This window comes from Sinocyclocheilus grahami, unplaced genomic scaffold (genome assembly GCF_001515645.1).
Source record: "Sinocyclocheilus grahami isolate Dianchi unplaced genomic scaffold, SAMN03320097.WGS_v1.1 scaffold184.1, whole genome shotgun sequence".
Classification (NCBI taxonomy): domain Eukaryota; kingdom Metazoa; phylum Chordata; class Actinopteri; order Cypriniformes; family Cyprinidae; genus Sinocyclocheilus; species Sinocyclocheilus grahami.
The window spans coordinates 1,086,440-1,102,029 of record NW_015505363.1 but is presented as its reverse complement, the minus strand read 5'-3'; the positions used below and the strand labels follow the sequence as shown (position 1 = coordinate 1,102,029).

The 15,590-nt window shown below is 37.1% G+C and overlaps 2 protein-coding genes across 2 annotated transcripts in view; one reads left to right on the top strand and one right to left on the bottom strand.

Annotated features, from left to right (window-relative positions):
* The window catches only part of LOC107594483 (unconventional myosin-IXa-like), a 141,340-nt gene extending 137,337 nt beyond the window's left edge, over nucleotides 1–4,003 (bottom strand). Inside the window, exon 1 of the mRNA XM_016284549.1 lies at nucleotides 3,695–4,003. The gene's annotated coding sequence lies outside the window, so the exon portion shown is untranslated. The remainder of the gene's footprint in view (nucleotides 1–3,694) is intronic.
* A 133-nt stretch (nucleotides 4,004–4,136) lies between these two features.
* Nucleotides 4,137–7,564, top strand: senp8 (SUMO peptidase family member, NEDD8 specific). Its single transcript, XM_016284568.1, has 2 exons — nucleotides 4,137–4,241; nucleotides 6,420–7,564. Exon 2 carries the CDS (start codon nucleotides 6,452–6,454, stop codon nucleotides 7,088–7,090), a length of 639 nt encoding a protein of 212 aa, XP_016140054.1. The 5' UTR covers nucleotides 4,137–4,241; nucleotides 6,420–6,451; the 3' UTR covers nucleotides 7,091–7,564.
* Nucleotides 7,565–15,590: the final 8,026 nt, after the last annotated feature.

The following is a 15,590-nucleotide window of genomic DNA, read 5'->3' as shown; positions in this document are numbered from 1 at the left end:
CAATACTTAAATTTTACTTAAAATTTATGTGTGCAAAAACTTGCAAAATAAAAATTAAGTAAATCTACTTATTGTTTTTTGTTCAGTATATTATTGTGGTACAAAAACGCTTCGGATTTCTCCTACAAGCTAGGTTCATCATACAGAGCCTCTTACAATCAGCTAGACATCTCCAGAAGTCATAAAGTACAATAGGGCCTTATGATTTCCACGATGTGAAAATTGCTGACAGAATCGCGGAATCAAGCCATTAAAACGGAATTTACAGTATAACGTGGAATGTCACAGAATATGGCAAATTTTAGATAAATAAACTGCAGTGGCGTGCACAGACCTCCGGAAGGGCAGGGGAGAAGTCACGTGAGGAGGGGGGGTGCATCCCCTTTGGTAGAAATTGCAGACCGAAAGGGCACTTTAGCATCGGCGATTAAAGAGGCGTGGGCTCAAGCCCACCCAATCATGCGGAAAATCGGCTAATTCAGGTCCCTGTCAGGTCGATCGGTGCAAGTTTGGTTTAAAATGAAGAAACTGTGACAGATGCTTATTAAATTATACAGTAAAATTTACTTCTAAAAGTAATAATACATTTATTAAAACTTTATTTTGAAGGACTATCACACAGCCTCTGTTTTAAAATTGCTGACAGAATGGTAAAAAAAAGCCATTAAAACGGAATTTACAGTATAACGTGGAATGTCACAGAATATGGCAAACTTTAGATAAATAAACTCATCATATCATGATATGCAGTGGCGTGCACAGACCTCCGGAGGGGCAGGGGAGAAGTCACGTGAGGAGGGGGGGTGCATCCCCTTTGGTAGAAATTGCAGACCGAAAGGGCACTTTTAGCATTGGCGATTAAAGGGGCGTGGGCTCAAGCCCACCCGATCATGCGGAAAATCGGCTAATTCAGGTCCCTGTCAGGTCGATCGGTGCAAGTTTGGTTTAAAATGAAGAAACTGTGACAGATGCTTATTAAATTATACAGTAAAATTTACTTCTAAAAGTAATAATACATTTATTAAAACTTTATTTTGAAGGACTATCACACAGCCTCGGTTTTGTACTACTACTAAAAGAAAAATAGGAATTGCAAAATTTTCATTTGATTACATTTTTAAAGATGAATTAAATTGTTCATGTTTTGAAATAAGAAATCAGGAAGGGGGCCAACACTTTTTCACACCACTGTATATGCAGTGGCGTGCACAGACCTCCGGAGGGGCAGGGGAGAAGTCACGTGAGGAGGGGGGGTGCATCCCCTTTGGTAGAAATTGCAGACCGAAAGGGCACTTTAGCATCGGCGATTAAAGAGGCGTGGGCTCAAGCCCACCCAATCATGCGGAAAATCGGCTAATTCAGGTCCCTGTCAGGTCGATCGGTGCAAGTTTGGTTTAAAATGAAGAAACTGTGACAGATGCTTATTAAATTATACAGTAAAATTTACTTCTAAAAGTAATAATACATTTATTAAAACTTTATTTTGAAGGACTATCACACAGCCTCTGTTTTGCACTACTTCGCCAAAAAAAAAGAAAAATAGGAATTGCAAAATTTTCATTTGATTACATTTTTAAAGATGAATTAAATCGTTCATGTTTTGTGCCTTCATATGATTACTACCGTTTTTGATAATAAATTTGTATTAAATCATACATCCAGAAAAAGTAAAACGGACAACAGAATTTCAGAAAAAATAAAACATTTCATATGGCCCTATAATTTTAGAAATTTTAATAAATTATTAAATTGTTCAAGTGTTACAAACTCAATTGATTAGAAATGCTTTTTGATTAAAATTTCATTAAACCATTAAAGTGGAATCCAGAACAATTAAAAAGGAAAACACAGAATTTAGAAAAAATCTAGCAGAATTAGGGAAAATGTCATTTTAATAAATAGGGCCCTAAGATGTCATGTTAAACTTTGAATAAATTGCTGTTGAATTGTATAAGTTTCATGATTTTCATGGTTTCATAAAAAGGAACAGAATATGGCAAAAAAAAAGGATTTCACCGGCCCATTTCAAGTAGTCACTAAAATTAGTCTTTCTCCCCCCAGGCTATATGATGCAACTTCTATTTCTGCTCTGCGTTAATATTTAATAACAAGGAATTGTTATTAAACCTGTGATGTGATTTTGTTTCAAACTGAAAGCCTCTTTAAAAGATATCTCAAGAATCTCACGAATTTTAACAAAAAGTCTATGGTGGTAGTACAGTAGTTGATGTTGTTTTAATAATTTATTTAAATACATTATAGCACCATGGTATGCTTAAAATAAGTGTCATGTAAATATATGAACATAACAATTCAGGACTATGATATCACCACCACTGTACTGTACACCACTCGCACAGTACATTTTTGTAAGCACATGCTTTTAGAACAATAGTAACTTATAGTGGTGAGGTGACTTGGAAATCTGATTCGAAAGCATGCAGCTCTCTGACCACATGGGGAGGTTTTTAGCTAATTACTTGGATGTCATATACACGGCCAGTTGTCGGAGTAAAGTCATGGATCTAAAGTCAAGTGTAACTTATAGTGGTGAGGTGACTTGGAAATCTGATTCGAAAGCATGCAGCTCTCTGACCACATGGGGAGGTTTTTAGCTAATTACTTGGATGTCATATACACGGCCAGTTGTCGGAGTAAAGTCATGGCATGGCACAATCTCTCAGACAGCTGAGGCAGACCCTTCACATTCCTCACATCACCTGTGCTGCTCTGCTGGGAAAACAACACTGCCACCAATAAGAGCAAACTTTCCCCAGCAACTCCAAATCACTTTGACAACTAAAGTGACACATATGTCAACCATCACAGAAAGTATTTAGACACAAACTCTTTTTAAGCAAAACAAAAGTTTGTTAGGTTTCAAATTCAAATAATAAGGACTAAATAAATTGTTTAAAATTAAAGGCAGGGTAAGCGATTTCTGGTAGCCAATAGGCCCTTTCGCACCGCTTTAGTTCCAGAACTAAATGTAAGGTACTAAAGTACTGGGACGAGCTACACCTGTGGTTCCTCTGCTAGGAAACCTGAGTGAACTTATGAGGAACTACATCCACTAATATCACATAGTTCTGTGGGGGGAAAAAAGCTGTATCATTATTTTTTTTTTGCAGATGGCACTTGCCATTTAAATGCAATGACATTCATACACCTATAACTCTAACTTGAGTCCCCACATACTTTTAGGGCCACTGTATCTCCAAAAAAAAAGACCAGTGAATGAGAGGAACATTTTACATTCTGACTGGGTCCGGATGACTGTGCAGATTTGGCCCATGATTACCGCAGTACTGGGGCTGAAGTGAGTGTTCAATAATACATGCATCATCATCATCATCCTCCTCATCTCCACCCAGGGCATCTGTCACACTTTTTATTCAGCCGCTGTGAAAAATCAGCTCAAAGTAATTCTTACACTATTATACGGTTCCACCCATCACTGGTCACCCTGATGTCCGCTGACACTGAACCAAAAGAAATATCACGATATAGTGTTGCACGTATGCCACGCGCAAACGTCCTGAGAGCCCGTAGACACAGAGCAGGAGTTGTTACTCTGATGTCTGGCGCTGCAGGGAAACTTCGAGTCAACGTCGGGTCACGGTAAATGGGAACGATAAGTTTGTTTGTGTAATTCGCCAAAAACATAAGTGAATTTTAACACTCTAAATCTCACCTCTCTGAGTTCAGTGTAAAAATCCAGTGTGCTGCGCTTCTCCTTTAAGGACAGATCAACTCCAGCGCAGCTCGAGTCCACTCATATCCCAGAACTCTCTCTCTCTCAGATTGTCCTTTGCAACTTTCCCGTGTCCAAAAATACTTGCCGCTGAGCCATTTTGATTTAAAAAACGACTACAGTCGTTTTCCCATTGAAATTTCCCAACAGTGCGGCGTTTCTTTTCTGGTGGGAGTCGCTCGCTGAAACCCCTTTCTGTTTTTTTCTGCTTAATCAGTGCTGCTTCTCATCTGCGGTCAGCTGCTGCGGCGATGGGCGGCGGCTGCCTTTCAGAGATGCATACGTATTTAGTTGCGTCACGAATGTCAGCCAATCACCTTCGGGCACTGGAAAAGCGCTCTGCCCATCAACACTGTCGCAAACGTGTAGAAGCACGACATTTTCTATAACAACAGTTCATGGTTTACGGCACCTGCCCTCGTTGCGCTTGTGGTAGAGGAAGGTGGACGTTATGAGAGCTTACTTCGGGGACTCTTTCCTTAGCGAGGTAAGAAAAGTGTTGTCAAATTAGGTGACTGTTTTTATGAAGACGGCAGAGGAGTGAAATGTATTTGTTTTTAAATCGCTGTGTTTGTTTGGCCTGCATCGGTGCGCAGTGCAGTAGTCATCTGTGTATAATATGCTGAAGCACGTATACAATAACATTATAAATAGTCTTAACATGAATACAAGAAGTACAGAGTAAGTTGTAGTAATAGAAGTAAAGTAATGGCCATACAAAAATGGTAAGAAAAACAAAGTGCTGTGTTGTGTTAGTATTTTGGTACAGAGATAGATAGATAGATAGATAGATAGATAGATAGATAGATAGATAGATAGATAGATGTAATGTAATAAACATCATTATTTAAATAGCACTTTTCATACATGTAATGCAGCTTAAAGTGCTTTAGATAAAAGCATAAACATCAAATACATCACACACACAAATTGGTAACACTTTACTTGAAGGGGTGTGCATAAGACTGACATGACACCTTCATAATCATGACATGACACACGTCATGAATATGAAGGTTTTTTATGCATGTTTATGACAACTGTCATTAAGTGTGATTCGCTCAGTTATGTCATTTTTAATGCAAATATGATGTTATTTGACCTAACCCTACCCCTACCCTTACCCCTAACCATAGCCCATAACAAAGACATCTCAAATAATGTCATCTTTGCATTAGAAATTACATAACCGAGTGAATGACACTTAATGACAGTTGTCATAAACATGCATAAAAAACCTTCATATTCATGACGTGTGTCATGTCATGATTATGAAGGTGTCATGTCAGTCTTATGCACACCCCTTCAAGTAAAGTGTAACCCACAAATTAAACAAATAAAAAATAGCATAGCAATAAATACAGCACACATATAAGATTTAAAAAACAGTAATGCATAAAAATACAATATATCAATAACATAATGCATAGAATACTAATTATAAACATTTGTAACTTTCTTTAAAATGGTCTTGCATCTGTTGCTGGAACCGCCAATAAATCAGCAGCAGATTATTTTAATATTCCTTTACGGAATATAACTTGGCAATATAGAGAGTTGGCAATATAGTTTGGTCCTTGTCCATTATGGGCTTTGTACGTCAAATTATTGTAATTGTTAAAATGATACGTAAAGAGGAGGACCTAATCTAATCTATTCTAAATTTAATAGGAAACCAATGCAAAGGAGCTAAAACTGGAGTTGTATGTTCTCTCTTCCTAGTTCTAGTTAATAGCTGAGTCTCCGAATTTTGGATGAGCTGAAGTGTCAATTATTAATTTTTTTTGTGGGTGACCAGTAAAAAGTGCTTTACAGTAATCAAGTCTACTTTATATAAAAAAAATAACTTGCCCCTTTTAGACTTGCACTCTATTTATTTACTAACTTCTTTAATCTTTTTGTATTCTATCTATTTGTTTTTATTTATTATACGATTAACAAAAGCAAAAAAATCTTCTAACACTAACTTGCTCTATTCTTTTTCTATTCTATCTGTTTTCTTTTTATTTATTATACGATTAAAAAAAACCTTGCTACGGGTACTGCGTTAAGCTAACTGAGACTTGTTATAGCACTTGCATATCATTGCTCTTTTGTTGATTTTGATTGCTTCCATTGTCCTCATTTGTAAGTCGCTTTGGATAAAAGCGTCTGCTTAATGTCTAAAGGGCCTTTCGCACCGCTTTAGTTCCAGAACTAAATGTACAGTACTAAAGTGGCAACTGTAGTGCTACATTTTGCTACAAGTGCCTGCACTTCAGCGTCCGTCCATCTATCTCTGTTCTCCATACTTGCGAAATAAGTTGACACAATGTTTACAGTATGTTTACACGGCGTTTTAAATCATGGCGGGTGAGGGCGTTTTCGTACGCGTTTGGCCAATCAATGTCTACTTGCGTCACGATTAGTACTAGTTGTGCTGGTTAAACCCTGCTCTGGAGTAGGAGCTAACTTGGTTCTCGAAAAAGGCAGTCCGGTACTAAAATCGCACCCAGTTCCGGCGGTGCGAAAATGCCAAAATGTGCGTAGTTCCACAATTAGTTCTGGTACTATGAAAATGTTCCCGCGGTGCGAAAGGCCCTTAAATGTAAATGTACTTAAGGTAAAAGCATTAATGGTACTGTGTATGCAAATCAATAAAATCTCTCAATTCTCATCTCCACAGTAACTGTTGCTGTCATTCGGGTTGCCTTGAGGATGGATCCAGTGGTACTGAGCTACCAGGACAGTCTCCTGCGGCGCTCAGACGTGGCACTTTTAAACGGACCCCACTGGCTCAACGATCAGGTCATAGGTTTCGCCTTTGAGTACTTTGCAACAGAGCACTTTAAAAGTTTGGGCGAGAATGTCTGTTTCATCAGCCCTGAAGTCGCTCAGTTTATAAAGTACGCCTCATGTCAAGAAGAGCTCGCCATTTTCTTGGAGCCGCTGAATCTTGTGTCTCGTCAGTGGGTTTTTTTGGCTGTCAATGACAACTCTAATCAAACGGCTGGTGGCTCCCATTGGACCCTGCTTCTCTATCGGCGAGACACCAGCCAGTTCTCCCACTACGACTCCCAGAGTGGAAGCAACTCATTGCATGCCAGGCGTATTGCAGCCAAGTTGGAGGCTTTTCTAGGCACTGGAGCCAAAGTGCCCTTTGTGGAGGAGCAATGCCCCTCGCAGCAGAACAGCTATGACTGTGGCATGTATGTGATCTGTAATGCCGAGGCTCTATGTGAGAGTGCTAGAGTCGAGGGCTGTCCCCACCTGCCCGCTCCGATCATAACACCCACCTACATTACACGGAAACGGACAGAATGGTATTCACTAATACAGAGACTCGCCAAAGAATGACTAGCTGACCTTTTATTACATCATGCAACAGCACCGTCATGTTCGCATGAACTGTATTAGCCAATGGGCAAAGTGAACACACTTATTTATCGTACTCAATCCTGCACAAAGGATGCACAAAATAAACTGCATTTGGAAACAGCATGCACTTCTCAAAAATTGTTTGCCAAACTCTTGAATGAATAGTTCACACAAAAACGAAAATCCCATCATCATATTACTCGCCTCGCTCCAAACCCAAACTGAGAAGTGAGATGCAGAGTCTTCACACTGCTTTTTTTTTCATAAAATGAAAGGGGCTGCTCTGTCAATCTCCAATAATTTCAAAAAAGCACCATTAGAGGGATAGCTCACCCAAAGATTAAAATTTGCTGAAAATTCAGCCTTAGGCCAGCAGATGAATTTGTGTCTTCATTGGAACTGATTTGAAAAAAAAAATGTGCATTACTTCCATCACTTACTCAACAATGGGTCCTCTGCAGTGAATGGGTGCCGTCAGAATGAGAAACCAAACAGCTGATAAAAACATCACAATAATCCACAAGTAATCCACACAACTCCAGTCCATCAATTAATGTCTTGTGACTTAAAAAGCTCCATGTTTGTAAGGACATTTTGTGGTTTTCTGATCATTTTGATGTAAGTGATATTCATACTGTCCTGACAAAATGGCTTATGATTGGAATGATTGGAAATAAAAGGCTCCATGTTTATAAGAAACAAATTCATTCATCATTAAGGCTTTTCAACTTTAAGCCTTTGCTTCTGGTCAAAATACCAGTCAATAATCGATAATAATGCTTCCTCCAGTGAAAAAGTCCATTCCTTGTTGTCCTCTCACATCAAAATCCATTGACATATTTGTTTAGAACTGTTTTTGGACTGTTTCAGATGAGACATTGGAGAAAGCAACATTATGCATTGAGGACTTGTATTTACATTTCTTACAAACTCTGAGTTTTTGGCTTAATTGATGGTTTAGAGTCGTGTGGATTATTGTGATGTTTTTATCAGCTGTTGGGTCTCTCATTCTGACGGCACCCATTCACTGGTTGGTGAGCAACCTGGACCATTGGTGAGCAAGTGACGTAATGCTAAATTTCTCCAAATCTGTTCCAATGAAGAAACAAACTCATCTACGTCTTGGATGGATGAGGGTGAGTAAATTTTCAGCAAATTTAAATTTTTGGGTAAACTATTCCTTTGAAGTATCAAAAAAGTAATGAATCATGTGCTATATTCGTGTTATTCTGAAGTCAGTTATATCCCTCCACTGTAGCTCTTAAATCAAATATTTATTGGCATTTATTTGCATACAGCATTGTTGCCAAACTTGACTGGTTATTGTGTTCGTCATAACCAATGGTTATGAAGGGAAGATTTAAAATCTTCTGTTCCTCACTCAGATCTATCAAATGGCTTAAGTAGATATAAGTAGAATCTGTTGCACAAGTCATATAAAGTACATTTACAATGCTTGCATAAATGTCTTGTTCATATTAACTTGACAGCCTCAGTTCTCATTCACTTGCATTGTATGCAAATGAGCTGTGTCAACATTCTGCAAAACATCTTCCATTAAGGAAATCAAATTCACAAGGGTGAGTAAATGATGACCGATTGTTTCATTTTTGGATGTGCTGTTGCTTTTACGAATACATCTATGATCTTTCGTCTATTCATAAGAGAGAAGAGACTTGTGATCAGTGCAACAAATCAGTTAGCAGCACAAGTTGGTCAGGTAGATCCAGAATGTATTATTGTTGATTAGTTTAGATTAGTAGCATGAAGTGAGTAACTGAATGTGATGCTTGTTTACAGGACCTTTTGCTCAGGGCTTATTTTGAGAAGAGTACAGATGACAAAGAGTGTTTTTGTGTAATTGCTGTCTAAGCTTAGGAAATGTAGTATGCGCTGTTACAACACACGGGCTGAACAAAAATACAGTAGAGTAGTTTTTATTTAACCAAGTGCATCCTCTGGTTGAGCTGAAAAGATGCTTTGTAACCTCACACCAGCAAAAGCATGATTGTGTGACAGTATATTCTTCTGCTGTATATACCAGTTTTCTTACAACTGAATGAAGCAGATATTAATAATGAGCAAATTATATATCAACCCAATTAAAAAAAACTGCATGCAGGGAACACGCGTCTATTGCCATGCAGTTCACTTTACTATACAAGTAATACTGACCTCAATTAAACCATCATGTGTGTGTCCTAGGGAGGCATTTCATCACAACCCCTAGCAGAACTTCTTACATTTTCATATCTTGTTATTTGTTCTCTGTCATGTGTTTTATTAATAATGTAATTGTGTTGTTTCATTGGTCTTTTTTTTTTTTTTTTCATTTGTGAATTATATATTTGCATAAAAGATGGTTGTGCTGATCTAAAGCAAGACCAGACTGCGTTTAGACACATACAGCAACTTGGAACAGTATTCAAATACTAGATTAGAATTCTCTAATGTTACTTAATTACCAATTATACATTGAAATGTTCTACATTGTTCTTATTGTTTGTTTGTTTTTTAAGAATAAATCATTTATCAAATTGTTAATGTGACATTTAAAAAAATCTTAATGAAAATAAATAAAATGGGGTTAAGCGGAGACGAGGTTAAGATGTCAGTCTGTTCACTCCAGTGAATATTACTCATGGTTGGTTTATTTTTGAATTCCCGTTTATAATAAATAAACCCATTAAAATCAGCATTACAATATAAGCTGTTGAACATTGTCAACATTATTGCTAAAGGAAAAAATAAAGTTCATTAAACTAAAATCGACATCTATAGTGGGGCAAGATGTCAAATGGGCACCTCCTGCTTATTTTCAGCTTTGTTGTAATATGATATAGAAAATACGTATTCTATTACCACTTATGAACACATTTAAAAATGCTTTTACAGTGTAATATACCTGTAGACCAGTGGTTCTCAACCAGGGGGTCGGGATCCAAAAGGGAGCCTCGAGATGATTTAAAGGGTTCATATGATGTTGCTAAAAAGAACATTATTTTGTGTATTTGGTGTAATGAAATGTGTTTATGCGGTTTAAGGTTAAAAAAACACATTATTTTCCACATACTGTACATTGTTTCTCCTCTATGCCCCGCCTTTCTGAAACGCGTCGATTTTTACAAAGCTCATTGGTCTGAAAAAGCGAGGTGTGCAGTGATTGGCCAGCTATCCAGTGCGTTGTGATTGGCCGAATACCTCAAGCGTGAGATGGAAATGTTACGCCCCTTGCCATATTATGATGATGCCCTGGCAGGCCGGAGCGATGATTCAAAAACATGAAAACCCATTATAAACTAGGCATTTGTTGCATCCAGTGGAGACATAATTATGGATTATAATGACTTATACTGTCTTTTTACGCGTTGCGTTGCATCGCGCCGCGTAAACTTAAAACCCTGTCTGCATTTGTGATTGGAGAAATTACAAACAACGAGCCCTACTCTACACTGCCCAAAAAACTCGCTTTAAATATAAAAACCGTACTTGCAGTCTGTGAGTCAGAACAGCCGGCATAGTAGTCTACTCTCCGGGATCAGGAAACTGGATTTTAGACTTCAGTCTTTGCAACTTTACAGATCTTCTTTATGCACCAAGAGCTTGTAACACTCCAAAGAGAAAGGAAAAATTTTAATCGCATCATATGACCCCTTTAAAATAAGACAAATGCAACATTACACATGAACATTAAAATAATAATGAATATAGTTTTCTATATATATATGTATAGGATATATATATATTTTTTTAATCCTTATCGATAATAATCCTCATCCAGTAAATCATGAATGACTGGAAAAGTCATTGGTTAAAATGAGTGGAAAAATTGAAGAACATTCCATACATATTCAATTTACACAAACTAGGAGCGTCCATAGATTTAAATATGCTTTGAAAACAAAACTTTGCCTTCGAATATTGTTGTGCCATTTCTGTCTATGCAAGAAACGACCCATTATTATATGAAACTCCAAAGGTCATCACTGGAACCGTGTTGATAGCTGTGGGGCCTCACATTTCCAGGTTTACTTTAAACAGTAGACTCTGTATGAAAGCGCCGTGAGCTCCTCTGGGGCCTCAGGTGTTTCACATTATCTCTCTGAGGAGGTCCTAACCTCCATGATCTCAGTTCTGGGACTGTACACCTCATCCGCATCCTCTTAATCTGCACTGTAATGTACTGCAGATCTCCTCAGAAGTGTAAACACATTTCAAGCCCTTCTTCACATCAATAACTCAAACACAGCCCCCTGGCTAAATGACTTTGGATTTAACTTGCCTACCCGGTTCTGTATGAAAGAATGAGTGAATGAATGAATCTTTATCTTTATTGTCATTGAATTCACCCAGTGGTACAGAACAACGAAATAGTGTTAGCAGCTCTTTAATACACCAGATAACAAGTAGAGAACAAATAGATAAAAGAACCATAAACACTATAAACATTCTAAACACTAAACAGTAGAACAGTAACAGTAGTGCAACAACACTCTAGTGTAATAAAGTGAGATTGTGCATAATCAGTACTTGTAATTGTACATAGAAAAGTGTACGTAAATTGTAAACAATATGTGTTTACAGCGTTTTAAACAGTATGTCAATAACATAATTTTTTTCTTTGTTTGGACCCATTAAAAAAATTTAAGTATATATATATACATATACAAATATGTGTGTGTGACCCTGGACCACAAAACCAGTCTTCAGTCGCTGGGGTATATTTGTAGCAATAGCCAAAAATACATTGTATGGGTCAAAATTATTGATTTTTCTTTTATGCCAAAAATCATTAGGATAATAAATAAAGATCATGTTCCATGAAGATATTTTGTAAATTTCCTACTAAATATATTCAAACTTAATTTTTGATTAGTAATATGCATTGCTAAGAACTTCATTTGGACAACTTTAAAGGCGATTTTCTCAATATTTTAATTTTTTTTGCACCCTCAGATTCCAGATTTTCAAATAGTTGTATCTCGACCAAATATTGTCCTATCCTAACAAACCATACATCAATGGAAAGCTTATTTATTCAGCTTTCAGATGATATATAAATCTCTTGAAATTTACCCTTATGACTGGTTTTGTGGTCCAGGGTCACACACACATATATACTGTATATATATATTTTTTTTTTCCTCCATTTATTTATTTTTTTTGAGAGAGAGAACGTTTTGAAAATAATGTCTACACATATATTTGAAGTGTAAGGAAAATGTTATTACTTTTTACATGATGGTTACACGACTGTAAAATATTAAAATAGTATTTTTCAAAACCATATGAAACCAGAGCCTTTTAGGTCTAAACTGTGTGGATTCTGACAGTAGGTGACAAAGGAATGTCTAGTGTGATGTGAAAAGTATGTTATTGATCATCCACACCCATTTTGGGCCCTTCAAAATATTCTGTTACAGTAAGGTTTGTAACTTGAGATCATGTGGGGAACACAAATAGCCTCTTGCACATTCTCCAAAAAGTCTGTAACCAATCTTAACTCTATTATCATAGTCTCACAAGTGCACACAAAGAGATGGGGGGGGTAAAAAAAGCAGATAAGATTGACATGTAAAAGTATACCTAGAGAGGTGTCATTTGGGAATGTTGCTCTGGTATGCCCATTCACACTGCATGACTGAAAGAGCATGAACAGTGACGTTGAGACTGGAATGAGAGGGATCTCAAAGCTCTTACTCCGTAAACACTTGCCAGTGAGGTGTTAACATGGATGCAGTAAATTTAGCACCAAATGTTAAATGACCTCTGACCTTTTTTGTTCATTAAAGCTAGAATATCCTCAGAGCTGTGTTTGAATTCTGAATGGCTGCAATATAACAAAGAGTGAAAAATTTAAGGGGGTCTGAATACTTTCCGTACCCACTGTATATATAAAGACTTAAAGAGAAGTATTTTATTTGGTACTGCAAAATGTATTTCCTGACAAAGCCACCAGACAGGTTTCCATATGTAGCCAACATCTTTAAAGAACAATGCCACTGCCAAAAACAAAGCTATATGGATTTATAAACTTGAAGACAGGACAGCTGAAGGTTGTTGCTGTTTTTTTCCACATGAAAACCCTGTCCCTGGGATATATGAGCTAGGCCGGACCTATAGGTCAGGTTTAGTAGGCATGAAAACATGCCTTGGGCTAATAGTTATAGGTCACGGCATCGCAGGATGTGAAAAGGACGGCCTATAGTCTGTGTGTTCCACTGAGCATGACAACATGACAAAAATAACCTTTTAGAAATGTCTCTACTCGAGCACTTCTTAGGAATTAATTTCTTACATTTTTCATACCTCTCTTTACAGACTACAGTAAACTAAAACTTAACAGCTTTTTGTTGTCATTTTAACAGAAATAATCTGGTAGCTGAGGTTGCCAGGATAATTCTGTAAAACTGTAAACATATTTACAGGTCAACCCATACATGTTAAAGTTTAAAAGTGTAATCAATTTTTTTTTAAACAAAAGAAAGGTACAAAGTCTTTTTTTATGCAACAATAATCACCATAATAACACAGGTGGTAATATAGAGACAGCCAAAAGAAGAATCAAAGTTGATCACAATTGTCCTTTCCACGCAGTTGCTGCAGATTTGTCGGGTGCACATCCATGAAGCAAATCTGTTTTTTGCACATAAGAGATAAGTGTAATTTAAATGCACTGTAAGTTGCATTTGTTAGTGTTATTTATCACAAATATCAGCTTGGGGCAAGGTTGGGGTATCACATGTTTTTATACAGTACAATGTGATTTTATTCAATTCATGTGATCTTCAATAACCATTGATACTTCTTCAATCAGTGCCAATAAACAGCAGGTTTCCATTGTGACAACATGCCCTGCTATGAGGTCAGCGTGTGTTAATTGAACTTATACAGATTTATTCAGAAATTATTCAGGCTTTCAAAGATGAACATACCTTGAGAAATATTTACTGGAGTAAAAAGTAGGTTTTCCCTATTAAAATGTACCCCATCTGTATTGTAAATAATGATAGTATTATGTGGCGTTCCAAAGAAGTCAGGTAGGTTATTTCACAAATAGCAGTGGTATTTTGAGGATGTGACCACTTGAAACTACTTGCCTCAAAGTACTACAAATCTGGGACACATTTGTGACATGTGACTGTCAGAAGCTGCATTTAGGACAATATATTTGCAAATAAAGTAAAAGACCTAGTAAATTGAGTTGAGATGTTACTTAAAATGATTCAGACTGATTTATGTTTTTAGATATGTGTCTCCACCTGGTGTTCAAAGGAAAACTGCATCAGACAGATGCTATTCAAAATAAAGGAAATTACTCTTTTTATAACCCCAGGATTGCTGCCTACTACATAGACAGTATATAGGCAAATCTAGCCAAATTTGATACAATATATATATATATATATATATTAGCAAGTAAAAGCATGCCCAGATTGCAAATTGACTTTTGGCCAAATTTGGCTAGATTTCGGATACAAGTTCGGCCTGTATACCACACTTGATTGGTCAATCAGGGGTCCATGGTTCAGTGTGCTAGGATTGGCCGTTTTTCAACCTCTTCCCTTGATTTGCTCTAACCCACTGGTGGCTAGGTTTAGGGGAGGGCCTTCATGATTTAGTAAGTTGAGTAAAGCTGAAACACAACCATTTTATGCATTGATTGGCACCCAAACATTTTGGTTTTGCAGAGACATAATTCTTCATGAGTTGGACCCAATAAATTAATACAACCCTTCACTGAAACGGTGGCTGAATTCAGAATAGCACACGACCATGCTGCCCTTGCTATTTCTGAGATATCTTTAGGATGCTATCATGCCATTCCAGATTCAGCCAAGGTCTGAATTACACTTGCAATGACACCGTTTTTAATTTAATTACATTTATTTATTTTTTATAAATTTGCAACTTTATCACAAATCACATTATGGAGTGTGGATAGTAGATTGATGTGGGGAAAAAAAGGCAATTTACAGCAGTTTAGTATAAGGCTGCAACATAAATGTGAATATACAGAATATACAGGTGCATCTCAATAAATTAGAATGTCGTGGAAAAGTTCATTTATTTCAGTAATTCAACTCAAATTGTGAAACTCGTGTATTAAATAAATTCAATGCACACAGACTGAAGTAGTTTAAGTCTTTGGTTCTTTTAATTGTGATGATTTTGGCTCACATTTATCAAAAACCCACCAATTCACTATCTCAACTAATTAGAATATGGTGACATGCCAATCAGCTAATCAACTCAAAACACCTGCAAAGGTTTCCTGAGCCTTCAAAATGGTCTCTCAGTTTGGTTCACTAGGCTACACAATCATGGGGAAGACTGCTGATCTGACAGTTGTCCAGAAGACAATCATTGACACCCTTCACAAGGATGGTAAGCCACAAACATTCATTGCCAAAGAAGCTGGCTGTTCACAGAGTGCTGTATCCAAGCATGTTAACAGAAAGTTGAGTGAAAGGAAAAA

Coding starts and splice junctions, on each gene's coding strand:
- senp8 (XM_016284568.1), top strand. CDS start 6,452: ATGGATCCAGTGGTACTGAGCTACCAGGACAGTCTCCTGCGGCGCTCA.